The following is a 16,282-nucleotide window of genomic DNA, read 5'->3' on the forward strand; positions in this document are numbered from 1 at the left end:
GATCTCCCTATGGTGCATACGTCTGGTGTGTGCGAAGTATCAAAGTAATACCTGCAGCACGCAAACAGTGCAGGATTCAGAAGGAACTTTACCTCCTGCGTTATTCGATATACACATGTACGTCAGTAAAATATGATGATAATATTCTTCCATGTTGAGAAATATCCCACTTGACCTGTGCAGACTAGTCATTCAGAGAATTTTACTGTTCATCGGTAATATGAGTAAGGAAAGATTCTGACAATATTTTCGTAGAATTGAGGCAAGAAATGCCTCATTTTCCAGCTGGAACATGCTGTAAGATGACCAACCTAATGACAGGCAAACAAGCTTGCTGGATCTGAACCACAAGCCAAAAACTGCAGAAATCATGCATGTATCACTCTTTTGCTGCTGAATTTCATATTTAGCCCTCATTCTCAGTAAGATTATGAGATACATCAAAGGTTAAGCCAAAAAAAAAAAAGAATCTGAACTATGGGAAGGTGAGAGTGGTTTCAGGTGCTAGATAAGTTGTTTTCTAATCTTGATGCAGTGAACAAATAAAATAATTGTAAAATTGAATGGAAAGTTTTTAAATGATCAAACCCCTTCCTCTTGTAACATTGCCTGTTTTGATGCTAAGTGCTCTGTGAGGAGATTTGAGTCTATTGTTGTTACATATTAAAAAAATGTTATCTGGTGAACTGGTTGCTAGGGAGCAGTGTAAAATCTATTAAATACACAGTGGAAGCAGCAATAAATTTGACTATTTTCCCCAAGACAGGTGGTTAGGTTTGCTCTAGATGATCTTTTGTTTCACTAAATTTTCTTTACAAAAGGTCATATGACAAACTGCATTTGTGTTTCTTTCAATAAAAAAGCGACACTTCAAGTGTTGGCTGTGTTTTTTTATTCGGCTCATTTCCCTGAAATAGCATCTGTTATATAATTGTAACATTGTCATAATCACTTTAAAAGGATAGCAAATAATATGGCACTTACAACCTTTTATTCTAACCTTATTATCCATATTGCAAGCAACTGACTTGAGGAAAGCCAAACATGGCAGGAATATTAATGTGTCTGTCAGAACATCACTAAATGTCTTAAAATGACTTGCTTATCTCCTGGCAGAGAAAAGGGCTTGCATTTATATAGTACCATTTATATTCTTGTCAGGATGCCCCACAGTATTTTACATCTAATAAGGTGCAGATGATAAAAGCACATCATCCCATTTGACCATAATCTTCCAGAAAACAATTGCTTGATATTCAACAATGTCTTTAATGTAGCAAAACCCTCCAAATGTCTTCACAAAGGCTTAATTATTGACAACAAGCACAAGGAAGAAGTAAGGAAAGAACTAAGAACTAAGCTTGGTCAGAGATCATTTTTGGAAGAAACTTGAAGGCAGGCTGGCAGTGATATTTTGTGGTGGAAGTTTAAGCCTGAACAGTTGAAAATCAAGGCAAGGGGAAATGCGAGACACAAGGTTACCAATCACAATTTCATTTGATTGCTCCTTAAATGAATTAATTGCTCCTTGCCTGTAGTTGATCCTCATCTATTCAAAGAAATATTCATTGTGGTTTGTCCTTGTTTTGCCCTCTGTACAGATAAGGTACCAAATCATCAGTACCAATTTGCCATTTGAATGCTATCAATGGTAATGGACAAGGTTCTCATATAGGACTATAGAGCCAACAATACTGGAACAGACCCTTCAGCCCACCTTGTCCATGCCAATCAATTTGGCACATTGGGATAGTTCAATTTTCCTGCATTTGTCCCATCTCCCTCTTAACCCTTCCTACCCAGTCAAAATGTATTTTAAAATTTAGATTTGTATCCACTTCTATATATATAACATTATGAGAGGCATAGACCCGCTAGACAGTCAGAACATTTTTCCCAGGGTGGAAATGTCAAAAATGGAATGCATAGGTTTAAGGTGAGAGTGGCAAAGTTTAAAGGAAATGTGCTGGGCAAGTTTGTACAGTGTGGTGCGTGCTTGGAATGCACTGTCAGGGATGGTGGTGGAGGCATATATGATAGTGGTACTTAAAAGGCTTCTGAATAGCCAGCAAATGGTCTTCTGCCAGCATATGGATCAGAAGTGCTGGCAGAAGACATTATGTTAATTTTGCATCGTTTGGCATGGACATTGTAACACAAAGGGAGTGTTCTTAGACTGTGCTATTCTGTTTCTGATGTGAAATTTATATATACATGTGTGCGGGTATGGAGCAATTGCATTATTCTAGATGAAGCCCATCTTACACTGATGATCAACCATGATCATATTGAATGGCGGTGCAGGCTCGAAGGGCCGAATGGCCTATTCCTGCACCTATTTTCTATGTTTCTATGACTCAATTCATTGCAGACTGTGATCACCATACTTGGCTTAACAGCTAGCATCTTGAGCATCCTCTCAGCTGGAGGCAAATTAAGGGTGAGCTCTAAAGATAATGCAGAAAATAGATGTACAATATACTTAAAGTCACACAGTGTTTGCAGAGGATGTTAAGAATAGCTCGGTAATCTTTGTTTGATTAAACAATAGTTCTTTTCATTATCTGCAAAATAAAAAAGGCACATTCACATTATCCTGGAAAGATATTTCCTTAAATACAACAGAAAAGGATCTGAATTTTATTTTAATGTAGAGGCCTATAAATCTCTCAAACAAAACTTGTGTATTAACCTAGAGCAATCACTCAGACTGAATTTATATGTGTATTGAGTTACGTACTTCACTCATGTTCTTAGAACATCTATAGATTATTTGTGTACTGTATTTTCTTCAGAAATTTTTTCATTTAGTTAAATGCTTAAATGGGGAAAGAGTGGGATGATCAGATAGCCTTTAAAGAATCAGCAGATGCCAACTGAAATGCAATAAAGAAATTGCATTAATCTGACTCTAATCATTTACTGCTGAATTTAAATAAAATGAAATTCTAAAACAGCACTTAGATATAACACCTGCACTAGCTTATCAAGAGCATCAACTCTTGTTAAATAAAATAAATGTGAGGCTGCACTAGGAGGCATACATAAATAGCTAAGGATAGGTAATGATGGACAGTTTTGACATGGGTTTCTAGCGTAAATGACAGTTATAGCTAGCACACTAATCTGAAGACGATTCTGGCTGACAGTGATGCCTGTTCAGTCTTCGAGGAGGCTAATAAAGGACATGGTGAGATAGAAAAAAGGATGTTGGGATAATAGCTAGCATTGTATTGTTAGAAAATAGTGCCATCCAGAAAATAACTAAGATTAAATAAAGAATTTGGATTTATAAATTTGCAACAAAAAAAAGTGCATTGTTCAGATCTTTTAACACACAAGCAGATCCCTGGGGCACAAAAAAGGGTAGAAATTAGCTCCACTAGTCCAGAGCGTCGCAGCGTCTTGAACCTAAAACGTTTCTCTTCCCAAAGATGCTGCCTGACATGCTGAGTGTTGCCAGCAATTTTGGTTTTAACATTAGTACAATCACTAGTTTGGTTGATACCTTAAAGAGTGATTGAAGATTGATAAACATTCATAACTAACTTATTACCAACAGAATTTTTATTTTCCAATTTACATATACAAATGTTTTGAGACAGTTTGATACTTTAAATGTAAATTGCTGCAATGATCCAAATGCTACTTAGATTGTGGCTTATCTCCGAACTTCACTTAATTTAACTGCAAAGAGAAAACTAATCAGTGCAATAACATTGGTAATCATTTAATGATACCAGAACTGGAAAAGATTTGGCCATAACACTCTTTCTATGTTGTAACATCGGATTGCATTTCGGCAACATTGGTAAATTGTTTGAGTTGATATGCATATATGCAAAAGAGCTCTGATTGTTTTCTACATTGATATGCAGAGTTATGGGCATCCTTCGTAAATTCTGCATTTATTGTGTATTACTTGATGCTTTGTGAGGTTGGTGACATTACCATATTTCTTGCAAGGGCATCACTGAGTCACTCACATTGGTGTTGGATTGAAGTCACATAAAGGTCACAGTGGGGGAAAGGTGCCAGGTTTCTTTCACTAAAAGAATTATTAATGAATCATCTGGGTCTTTACAGCAAATGGACAGCTTGATCATCATTTTTACTAATACTAACATTTAAATATATAAGAGCTGGGAGCAAGAGCAGTCCATTTCTACCTTGAAACTTGCTCTGTAATTCACAGGTTCTCTGCTCTAACCCCAAATCCCTCATTTTTTCTAAAATGCAGAAATCAATCGATCTTAGTTCGAGTGCAATTATTGATAAACCACCACAACCCTTCTTGTAACTGGAGATGTTTCCTAATTTCAATCCTAAATAGATTACTCCTTATGAGAGAGTGACATCTAATTCTCTACTCGGCAAAAAGGGGAACACACTCCTTATATCTAGTCTGTTGAGGCCTCTAAGTTGTATATATTAAAGACATCACTAATCACTTTCCCATATTCAAGGTGCATAAGCGTAGTCTGCTCTATCTCTCCTGCTTTGACAGATTTAGCATCCCATGAAATAGTTCCATTAAGATTTTACAAATCCCTCTGCTCCCTGTCATTGTTTTAGATTGCTCCCTTGGTGACTCCCTTGTCCTCTCCACTCCCTCTGCCTACCATTTACAATCAAATAACATTTTCCCAGCCAACGCCTTTCATCACTTCCCTTCCTGCCAAGTTGGAGCCAGTCTTTCCAACTCTTCCACTCTGCTTAAATTAATCGGTGGTCACAATGTGTCCTTCTCAACAATGCAAAATACAAATGCCGATTGGTAATTGTTTTTCTGATAAATGTTAATTCAATTTTAATTGCAACTTTAATTTGCTATCCCATTGCCACTCTAGTTCACTATTTTCCTTTAGGATCATACAGCACGGACACAGGCCCATAGGTCTGAACTTATCCAATGTGCCCATCCTAGCTGCTCCCACATGCCCATGTTTGGCCCAAATCCCTCTAAACTTTTCCTATCCTTGTCCCTGTCCAAACCTCTTTTTAATATTGTTATTGTATCTGCATCAACCATTTCCTCTGATAGCCCATTCCACATACCCAACCTCCCTCTGTGTAAATAGTTGCCCATCATGTGCCTAATAAATCTCCCCTCCCCCTAACCCCTCCCCTCACTTTCCTTCATTGAAGGGAACTTGCCACCTCCTCTGGTCCAGTCAAAATGCACCTTTGGACCCACCAATGTGGTTGACTTTTAATTACCTTCATAGTACAAAGGAATTAAGGATGAATAATTAATGCATAAATTGCTCGTTCCATCCTCAATCCCAGAACTGAAAATGTATTAATTCTCTTTACAAGTCTATTATTTAGCATTACATTGGATGAAGTTAAACAGATAGAGGAAACAAATCATACAAGATAATACCATAAAGTGTATGCATTGCTATCCCAAAGCAAACAGATAAAGTTTATTTTGTGTATCAAATCCTGAATCTGAATCTGAATCCATTCACGTCTATTCATGTTTTAATCGGGAATCGGCGTGTTCAGTATTAGTTGTAACATAGCACCTATAAACTAACCAAACCTTATTCTGACCTGATTTTTTTTTGTTGACAAATTATTTATTTTTAATTGCTTGTCAATCCTCAGAAATGGAACTGCAACATTTTAGTCTTTTTACTTAAATAATTTTGCTCTTAATGCTTTAAAATATTAGTGCCATCAATTTATCTGTGGCCTTGTCTGTCTCATTGCATGCCACCTCCAATAGTCCTGCAAGTCCTAATGACAACCACACAGTAGCTCCACCATTAACCATAATGAAGTGCTTAGAAAGATTGGTAATGGCCCACACCAACACCAGTCCCCTGGACAATTTGCATACAGTCTATGGAAGATGCCATCTCCCTTGCACTACATTCAGCTCTGGATCACCTTGACAGTAAGATTCCCTATGTCAGGATACTCTTCTTTGACTACAGCTCGGCCTTCAACACCATGTTACTGTATAAACTCATCCTTAAACGTCTGGACCTTGGCTTGAGGCATTCAACAACACCTGGCTTCTGGACTTCCTGATCAAGTTATAAATTGATCATAACATTTCCTCCACTTTAACCCTCAACACTGGTGTCTCTCTGGATTGTGTTCTCAGACCTCCGTTCTAGTCCTGAACACCCATACCTGAGTGGCTAAGTAGAGCAACAAATTGATCTTTACATTAACCTATGCTACTACTGTTTTTGGCTGGATCAACAACGATGAGATGGACTACATGAAAGTGATTGAGAACCCTGTGTCATGGTGTCGGAACAACAACCTAGCCCTTAATGCCAGCATACCAAAGAGTTAGTTGTTCTTCTAAGGACAGGTGAACACAATTCTGTCCTCTTCAATTAAGCTGCTGTAGAAATGGTCGACAACTTTAAGTTTGTTGGTACCCATGTCACCAGCAACCTAACCTGGTTCCTTCACATTGATGCAGGATCAAGAATGCACATCAGCGGCCACCCGGCCTCGGAGCTGGGTCAGCGGCAGTGGCCACCCGGCCTCGGAGCTGGGGCAGCAGCAGTGGCCACCCGGCCTCGGAGCTGGGGCAGTGTTCCGGTGGCAGCGGCCACCTGACCCAACCGCGGGCCCAGTGTCGGGAGCTCGCAGGTCACAGGTTGCGGACCTGTTCTCCGGAGCTCCCGCAACAACAGCTGCGTCCGCTGGACTGGAGGGCCGCAGCTTCGGCAGCTTCGACCACCCCGGGCCACGGAATTGAACCGGCCCGTTCGCGGAGCTCGGATTCAGCCGCGGGACGGACATTACTTACCATCGCCCGGCGGGGTCACAACATCTGAAGCCTGGATCGCCTCGGCGCAGAGGGAGAATAAGAAGGGATGAGACAAAGACTTAAGACTTTTGCCTTCCATCACAGTGAGGATGTGCCTGGTGAACTCACTGTGGTGGATGTTAATTTGTGTTTATTGTGTGTTTTTGTCATTTTGTACTATATGTAGGACTGCAAGGCAACAAAAGGCTACTTTGACTTTGACTTATCTTCTAAGACATCTGATAAGATTGAGCTTGTCCAGGAGGATTCTCTCAAAACTTCTACAGGTGCACTATGAACATATTTTGGCGGGATGGATCTCAACTTGGTTTGGCAACTACTCTGATCTTGACCTCCTTAACCAGCAGAAAATAGTGAACACATCCCAGTGTATTACAGGCTCATCACTTCTGTTAATGCAGTCCAGTTTCACAGTGTGTTGCATGAGGAAGGCCATAAGTAATGTCAAGGATGCTTGCCATTCTGGCCATTCCCTTTTCTCTCTTCTACCTTCTCTCTGCAACTTCACTTTGGCATTTTATTATATGTTACTCAGATTGTACCACAATCATTGCTGCATTCTGCTGTTTAGCTTTGTCGTTGTATTTATTGTGTAGTTATGTTATTTATTGATTATGCTATGAACTTGGAGAACTGGAATTTTCATTGGGTTTCATACATCAACAATGATTCTGAATTCTCTGAAATCTCTGCTCTTTTCGAAACCTGTGTTCATACATCAACAATATTTATGGAGGCGAGTCTACTACCTGACCTCTACACTCAATAATTCCCTCCTTGAACATCTAGTTCTCTCCTACTTTCATAGGTCTTCTTAAAACCTATGTCTTTGACCAACATTTGGCTCATTAGTCCCAGCATTTCTGTCAGTGGCTTGCTGTTATGTTTTGCCTGATAATATTCCCACAACATATCTTGAGCCCTTATGTGAAGAGCAGAATTTGCTATAGTAAGAATTCAATTAGTTTTCTCTTGACAGAAAGTTTGCATTGTGCTGGGAAGCTCCAAATGGATTGAGTTTATTGCACATTCATTTCTTTATAATTTAGTTATTAACACATATTCATATATAGTTCCTTAAGAACCTGAAATGAGGTAGCAGCTTGTCACATCTCTTAGAATCCGCCTTGCAAAGAATGAGCAGCAATGGGTGTATGCGCAAAGATAAAGATGTTGTTTATTCAAAATGCATAGACAAAGGTTTGCAAAATCCTGTACATATAGCAATTCAACAAATCCAACCTGGCTTCCTTTGCAATTTTCTGTCCTCTGACCACAAATAAATATTTTATGGCCTGATTTTGATTCACTTGTAAACAAGAGGGAGTTTTATTTGATAAAATCCTTCACATGGTCAACTCATTATCACTGCGATGTGTGCCAATTACAAGGGTTATGGAGAGAATGTGCTTACTAATGAACCAAACAATAACATTTATTGCTTTTATTTACATACACTAATGATTTATAATAACACTTTACATATGATGAGAATACAGAGTGAAATGGCTCAACAAAAGTCACTAGAAGTCCAGGTGCTTATTGCCGCTGGCTACACCACCACATCCTGAGCTCAGCAGTTTGGCTGATTCTGCCACATCTTGTTTGCTTGATCGGCTCACTGTGTCTGACAAGTCTGGAGGCAAATGCAGTCTCTGTTAAAAGGAGAGAAAGGAAGAAAAAGACTATTTAAAATCTGTAAAGGCTACCTCAGATAAATCACCACAATAATAATAAAAATCTGAATTGCAGAGAAAAATCAATGATTATTTAATTTCATTCCAGAAAAGTTGACGTCAAAGAACAAAAGCAATAGCACTTTCTAGTAATAATTTGCAGTTACACACTGCATTTCACTTGCTTAAGAACCAATGTATCTTTGAAGTGCAGTCATCGTTTTAATGGGGGAAATATTCCAGTGAATCATTCTGCTTTAAGGTCCCACGACTACATGTGTGTCAGTTGAGTCACTGCTGGGAAATCACATTTCTCTTCTAGTAATGCTGCAGGATCTTTGACATTTGCTTGAGAGGGAAGCAAGGACTCTCTGCAGAGTGCTTACTGTAGTTTGCTGGTATTAGCTTAGATCATCTGTTCAAACCTCTGGAAGGGGATGTGGACCTTCCAGTTTGAGAGGTGAGTTTGTTGTCGACTGTCACAGCAGAACATTTCTGCAATGAAATCTTGTGGCTAAGCAGATCCTAAATTAATCATTCATAAACATTTTAAACCCCATGTGAAAAAATAAAGCACAAAATCTTAATGCTGCATAAAAGAGCATGCAGTAATTCAAATCGGTTTATATTTATAACATTCATTTATTCATTTGAATCACCCTATAATTCCCATCAAGGAGGACTGACAGATGACATACATCTTTGTCAATGATCAAATAAGTGGCAGGCAGTGAATTGCAGTGGAGTGGAAGGATCTATAGTCCAAGTCATTCACCAGTCTTCCTTTTGAACATGGAATAACTTTGTGTCTTCATCTGTGGTATAAGGTGGACACAAACTCACCCAACGTACACACAAATGTATGCCTAACACTTAGTTGTGCTGGTACACAAAAAAGCTGGAGAAACTCAGCGGGTGCAGCAGCATCTATGGAGCGAAGGAAATAGGCAACGTTTCGGCCCGAAATGTTGCCTTCGCTCCATAGCTGCTGCACCCGCTGAGTTTCTCCAGCTTTTTTGTGTACCTTTGATTCTCCAGCATCTGCAGTTCCTTCTTAAACACTTAGTTGTGCTGCATCTGTTTCATCAGAACTAGGAAATGTTAGATAGAAATATTATAAAGTTTCAAAGAAGGGATGGAGGGGTCAAAGGGAATATCTGTGATAGCATGAGGACCAAAAGTCACTGAAAGATGTCACGTTGGCTGATCATAACACCTTTCCCAATATGGCTACCAATACGTTTCCTTCTTTTTCTCCACCATAGTTCACAAGGTTTCCAACTCATTTTCATTTTCAGCACTTTTCTGCCCTTATCCCTTCTTTCTCGACCAGGAGCAAGATAGGGTTCCGTTTGCCCTCATTATTTTCTCCAATCTTTTCCACATTCAATGTACATAGTTTCTGCTACCTTCAGCATAATGACACTGTCACATCTTCTCCCACTACACTCCACATTACTTTCCCCAACTCCACTTCTTTTAAGGTTCTGAAGGACCATACCAACTATGACTTCCTGTACTGCACTAGGTGCTTACAATGTTCTCTCCTCCGTACTGGACAAACTAAATGCAGATTAGATTACGGTTTTGTACAATGACTCCATGCAAGCTCATATAGTGATCCTCAATTTAAGTTCATCTCACTCTCACCTGCTTGTCTGTTCCAAATAAACTTGAGGAACACCATCTCATCTTGTTACTCAACATGCACCACCATCATTTGTGTCATGGGGACTCAATAAAAATATATTTTTTATTCTTTACTCTTTCCATCACCCTCTTCCCTCTCTGCTACTTTAAACATTTTCAGCCATGATTGAATGGTGGAGTAGAATTGATGGGCCGAATGGCCTAATTCTGCTCCTATAACTTAAACTCATTTGCTTTGTGAACTTCACTATTTCGAAAGAATGGTCATTGACCTGAAATTTTAACTCTGTTCCTCTCACCACAGATGCTGCCCGACCTGCTGAGTAATTGCATCATTTTCTGCTTTTATTTTCATGCAATTATCCCAGAGATTGACGTACCATTTTCTGAGAAGATGAATAATGAAACATAATTTTAAGCAATCAGTCGGTCGATGAGTAAATAGCTTGGATATTATTGAGCGGGGCCTCATTCCTTCCACATGGTCAATTGTGGGAATAACTTCTGGGGGAAGTAAGAAAATATGCCAAAAATATTGTGTATGATGATATATAAGACTATATAAGATTTGTCCATCCACCAAGGTTAATGCCTTGTTCACATTCTGGTACCTTTTCCAAAATGTAAATAGAACGCACTGATCTATAACATTTCTAGTTTATTCCCTGTAAATACAATACGATACAATACTGTTTATTGTCATTTGAACCTCAAATGAAGTTCAAACAAAATTTGGTTTCTGCAGTTATACAACAAAAAGAAACAATTAACAAGAAACACAATTAACACAATTTACACAAACATCCATCACAGTGAATCTCCTCCTCACTGTGATGGAAGGCAAAGTCATTGTCTCTCCCCTGTTTTCCATTCTTCTCCCGATGTTAAAGCCCCGGCGGGCAATGGCAAGTCCCGCGGCCGTTAAGGCCGCGCCGGGGGATGTAAGACCCTGCTCCGGGTCTTGATGTTGGAGCCCTCGGTGGGCGATGGTAAGTCCCGCAGCCGTTAAAGCCGTGCCGGACGATGTAAGGCACCGCTCCAGGTCATTTTCAACCCCGCAATTCAGGCGGGAGAAGTTGCCATTGTGGGAGCTCCGAAAAACGGTCTCCCACCATTTACCCGCGAGCTCCCGATGTTACCGTCCACCGGGCCTGCGGCTGGAGCCTCCGAAGCTCCAAAGTCGGGTCGCAGCCGCGCGCCACCACAGCTCTCCACACTCCAAAGTTGGCCAGCTCCACGATGGTGAGTCCGCAGGCACCGAGACTGGAGCCCCCAGGTCGTTCCGGTTGGAGGCCGCTCCACAGTGCTAGGCCCCAACGACAACGGGGACCCGACAGGGAAAAGGTCGGGTCCCCCGTACAGGGAAGAGATTTAAAAGTTCTCCCCCGCCCACCACATATACACACCTAAAAACAATATATAAACTATAACCAAACTATACACTCAACAGAACTAAAATAAAAAAAAGACAGACAGATGGTTTACAGAGGCCGCTGCCGCGAGGTGCCGCCAATTCCAAATGATTAACTAAACAATTGCTTTTACTTACAATCTTGAGACGCAGGGACCTTTGGACAGATATATGGGTAGGAAGGGTTTAAAGAGCTATGGGCCAAATACAGCAAATGGGACCAGTCCAATATGCCAACTTGGTCAGCATGCACAGGGTGGGCTGAAGGGCTCGTTTCCATGCAGTACAGCTTACAAATGGGCTATTCTAACAAAAAGGTTTCTTCCTGCCACTCAATGTATCCAACATTTAAAAAAAATGTTTCTTACAATAACATTAGTGTTATCAAATGGTGGTAATGATATAGAATATTAACACAAAACAACAATTGTATTTATGCAACACTTTCCTTGCAGTAAATTGTCCTAAGATGCAACATATTCCATCTCAAAAAAAATGTGACTTGGCTGGAAGGTGATGCTAAGGCGGCTGGCCAAAAGCTTGATGAAAAGAGGTGGGTCTTAACAATGTTTTGATTGAAGAAACTAAAGAGGCTTTTATGATGATACCAAGACTGTACAGTGGAGAAAAATGGCAGCTGAGCCAAAATTCCCTTTTGTGTTATTTATAGAACAATTCAAAGTGCTGCCATAACAACTTTGTTTGTGATAGACCTGCCATAACCAGTAGTTCATCAATAAATGCTTGGTTGGTTCAATCGGCCCCTTGCAAAACGGAGTTGTACATTTCTTTACATTTAGACAGTGAACGCAATATTAAAAATTATAAATTCTGATTTACCGGAAATGACAAAATTGAAATAAATTGAGAAGTTTCTAGATTTCAAAATTCAGCAATACCACATGTAGGCTATGCCTGCTTTATCATTTCACTAGTATTAAATATTTTTAGTGAGTACAACTTAATTGCCTTTGCATCTAGATGGATGTGAAAAATATGGTCTAACTCGGCTTCACGTGGCATTAGGCTGATACCCACGAGTATAAACCCTATATGCATCGCTGTGAAGAAAATACACTTTAAAATAGACAAAGCAGTGTCCATTGCATCACTCGTCCATGTTTGCACGAAGCACGCCTTTGAATTGCTTCATAATTTCTGTCCAAAGAAAACAAGTTTACCAACACAACATACAATAATAAAAAATATTACAAGTCTTAAAAACTATTGGTTGACTCGATCAGGTTCGACCCCTCTGGCAGTGGTAGACAATCACGCCACATCACTCGCACCCTAAAGCCTGAACAGGCCTGTAATTAGTTGGTGAATCCAATGAATACGCTTGATTTTCTGAGCTTCCTCTAAGCATCACAAGTGGAGGAATGCTAGTCCCTGAACATTGATTTTTATCTTAAGCTCAATAAAAGCATAGCCACGTCCTCATTGTTTGAATTCCAAGCATTTTCTGTTTACAAAAAAACAAAGACAGCTACTTGACAAGTGGATATCTTAAAGATCATTTGACTTCCAGCCTCAAGGCTTAAGCCAAAATATATTAGTTGACTTGCATGGTGTGGCAGGAGCTCACACATTAGAAACCTATCAATTTCATCACCATGTCTCAATATCAGCTTACAGTGGTGACATAATACCCATAACATAACTATTCCTAATATGTAGCAAACCAAGGTCCAGTATTGCAGTTGGTCTGCTTATTTGTTCTAATTAGAGTTCAGTTCAAATGACAGAGTTCACTGCAGGAGCCCGCGGCTCACATGTGCCTTTACATACACTTTCAGTCGCCGACGTTCAAATTAAACAAGACTTCCAATTTCCACCTGTATGTGTGCAATGAAATACTTGAGATATGAGTCACTGACTCTTGGATAAGCTGCTGATAAGACCATAAGACATAAGAACACAGAATCTGACCATTCGGCCCATCGAATCTGCCATCTGATCATGGCTGATCTATTTTTCCCTCTCAACCCCATTCTTCTGCCTTGTCCCTTGACCTTAACCTTTGACGCCCTTACTAATCAATCTCCACTGCTGATCCGTGGTACTCAACCTCAGCCACATTAGGAGAGTATCCATTGCGTTAAGCTTCCTGAAGAAAGGAGGAGAAAAAACAGACTGGAAACGTCTTGGCAGTTGCCCATGACCCCAAATAGCTTAAAAAATAAGTTACTATCAAAATCTGTATTCACAGACGGTACAGTGACCTCCATAATGTTTGGGACAAAGACCCATCATTTATTTATTTGCCTCTGTACTCCACAATTTGAGATTTGTAATAGAAAAAATCATATGTGGTTAAAGTGCACATTGTCAGATTTGAATACAGGCCATTATTATACATTTTGGTTTCACCATGTAGAAATTACAACAGTGTTTATACATAGTCCCTCCCATTTCAGGGCACCATAATGCTTGGGACAGCAATGTCATGTCAATGAAAGTAGTCATGTTTAGTATTTTGTTGCATATCCTTTGCATGCAATGACTGCTTTAGGTCTGCGATTCATGGACATCACCAGTTGCTTGGTGTCTTCTCTGGTGATGCTCTGCCAGGCCTTCCGTGGAGCACGTGACAGGGTGCCATCCAGGTGCATGACCTTGCCATGTTTGTAGGTTAGAACAATGTTACACTTCTGTAGCTATAGCAACATACGTTGCAGGCGTCCTGGAGAAGCGTGCATCGGTTTGTTCAGAATGCTGATTAGGGGTTGATGGTCAGTCTCAATCATGACCCGGGTACTTTAGAGTGGGCTTTCAGATGCGACCTGCAAGTGTACAGTACATTCCTGCATTTTCTCCCTTTACCGGAGATATGATTGGTGGTACAACAGGAGATTGAAAGTATCCCTGGTGATGAAACTGGAGACCTTGGCAGGTATTCAACAATGAAGTCTTTTGCAAACAGTGGTCATTGACAAGTCCACACCTGTTTGCTGAAGAGTGTTTCTGATCTTTCGGAAAGGTGTTTGGGGATTTTTCTTTATTATAGAGAGAATTCTTCCGTCATCACCTGTGGAAGTCGTCCTTGGCCTGCCAGTACCTTTGCGATTAGGAAGCTCACCAGTGCTCTCTTTCTTCTTAATCACGTTCCAAACAGTTGATTTTGGAAAGCCTAAGGTTTGACTGATGTCTCTAACAGTTTTATTCTTGTTTCTCAGTCTCATAATGGCTTATTTTACTTTCATTGGCACAACTTTGATCCTCATGTTGCAATAAAAGTTTCCAAAGGCGATGGAAAGATTGGAGGAAATACTAGGTGCTGAGAGCTCTCTTATACCTGCATTAAGGAGGCAATTAAACACACCTGATCAATTTCAAAGACCTTTGAAGCTATGAGTCCCAAACATTATGGTGCCCTGAAATGGGGGGACTATGTATAAACACAGCTGTAATTTTTACATGGTGAAACCAAAATGTATAAAAATACTCTTTAATAAAATCGGACAATGTGCATTTTAACCACGTGATTTTTTTCTATTACAAATCTCAAATTGTGGAGTACAGAGGCAAATAAATAAACGATGGGTCTTTGGCCCAAACATTATGGAGGGCACTGTATATCAAGTTCCCAAGGGTTGTGCAGGAAAAGAAAAACATGGTTGAACACATTTTGTTTAGCAGGTGATAGGGCATGTTGAGCTGGTGATTAGTAAACCACAGGGAAACCTTGGATTCATACATAGAACATATCTAACACAGAAATGAAGGCAATGACTGGAATATCACATCCAATTCTGCACACCATTCTTGGAAAAATATGTAGATGTGTAGACGTTGCAGAAAAGATTCACTGCATTGATCCCAGGGGTGGGAGATTTGAGATAAAAGGTGAGATTGGAAAAGTAGGCATTATTTCCTTGATGCAAAGTAGATTTGTTAGAGGTAATATAATCGTGATTGGTTTGGATGAGGTAAACAGAGGAAAGTGAATGCTTCCAGGGCCAGCGGCACAGATTTAAAGTTTCACCCACAGGATGCTAGAGGGATGAGTGCAAAACAACATTTATGCAGAGAATCATACCAAGCAAACAGGGATTTCAACAGGGTAGGTATTCGAGGAAAATTAATTTGAGACTAATGGGATTGCTCCACTCGTAGCTGACACACACTCGAGGGACTAAAAAGATTCTTTCTGTGGTGTAACATTCCATAATTTATGCCACTCAACGGCCTTTCAGCATCAGTTAGACTTTTAAAATGCAACTACACTTCGTTCAATTGGTAAAGAATTCTGAGGTAGACACAAAATTCTGGAGTAACTCAGCGGGTCAGGCAGCATCCATGGAGCGCAGGAATGGGTGACGTTTTGGGTCGAGACCCTTCTTGAGACTGATGACGGGGAGGGGGGGGAGGGGGAAACAAAGATAAAATGTAGTCGGAGACAGTAAGACAGGTGGGAGAAATGGGAAGGGGGAGGGGATGGGGAGAGAGGGAAAGCAAGGGCTATCTGAAGTTAGAGAAGTTAATGTTCATACCGCTGGACGATCGCCGAACCTGCGCTTGGTCTCGCCGATGTACAGAAGTTGACACCTGGATCAGCGGATATGGTAGATGAGGTTGGAGGAGGTGCAAGTGAACCTCTGCCTCACCTGAAAATACTGTTTGGATCCTTGGGTTGGAATCGAGGGGGGGAGGTAAAGGGCCAGGTGTTGCATCTCCCGCGGTTGCAGGGTAATGTACCTGGGAAGGGGGTGGTTTGGGTGGGAAGGGACGAGTTGACCA

At 40.3% G+C, this 16,282-nt stretch overlaps 1 protein-coding gene across 3 annotated transcripts in view; it reads right to left on the reverse strand.

The window, feature by feature from the left end:
* Positions 1–7,955: 7,955 nt before the first annotated feature.
* elp4 (elongator acetyltransferase complex subunit 4) overlaps positions 7,956–16,282 on the reverse strand; it is a 169,796-nt gene continuing 161,469 nt past the window's right edge. For all 3 annotated transcript variants that reach the window (XM_055649259.1, XM_055649260.1, XM_055649261.1), the window contains one exon: positions 7,956–8,457. In XM_055649259.1, the coding sequence (XP_055505234.1) occupies positions 8,326–8,457 (132 nt within the window). In that variant the 3' untranslated portion in view covers positions 7,956–8,325. The remainder of the gene's footprint in view (positions 8,458–16,282) is intronic.

The sequence above is a fragment of the Leucoraja erinacea genome, chromosome 18, assembly GCF_028641065.1.
Source record: "Leucoraja erinacea ecotype New England chromosome 18, Leri_hhj_1, whole genome shotgun sequence".
Classification (NCBI taxonomy): Eukaryota; Metazoa; Chordata; class Chondrichthyes; order Rajiformes; family Rajidae; genus Leucoraja; species Leucoraja erinaceus.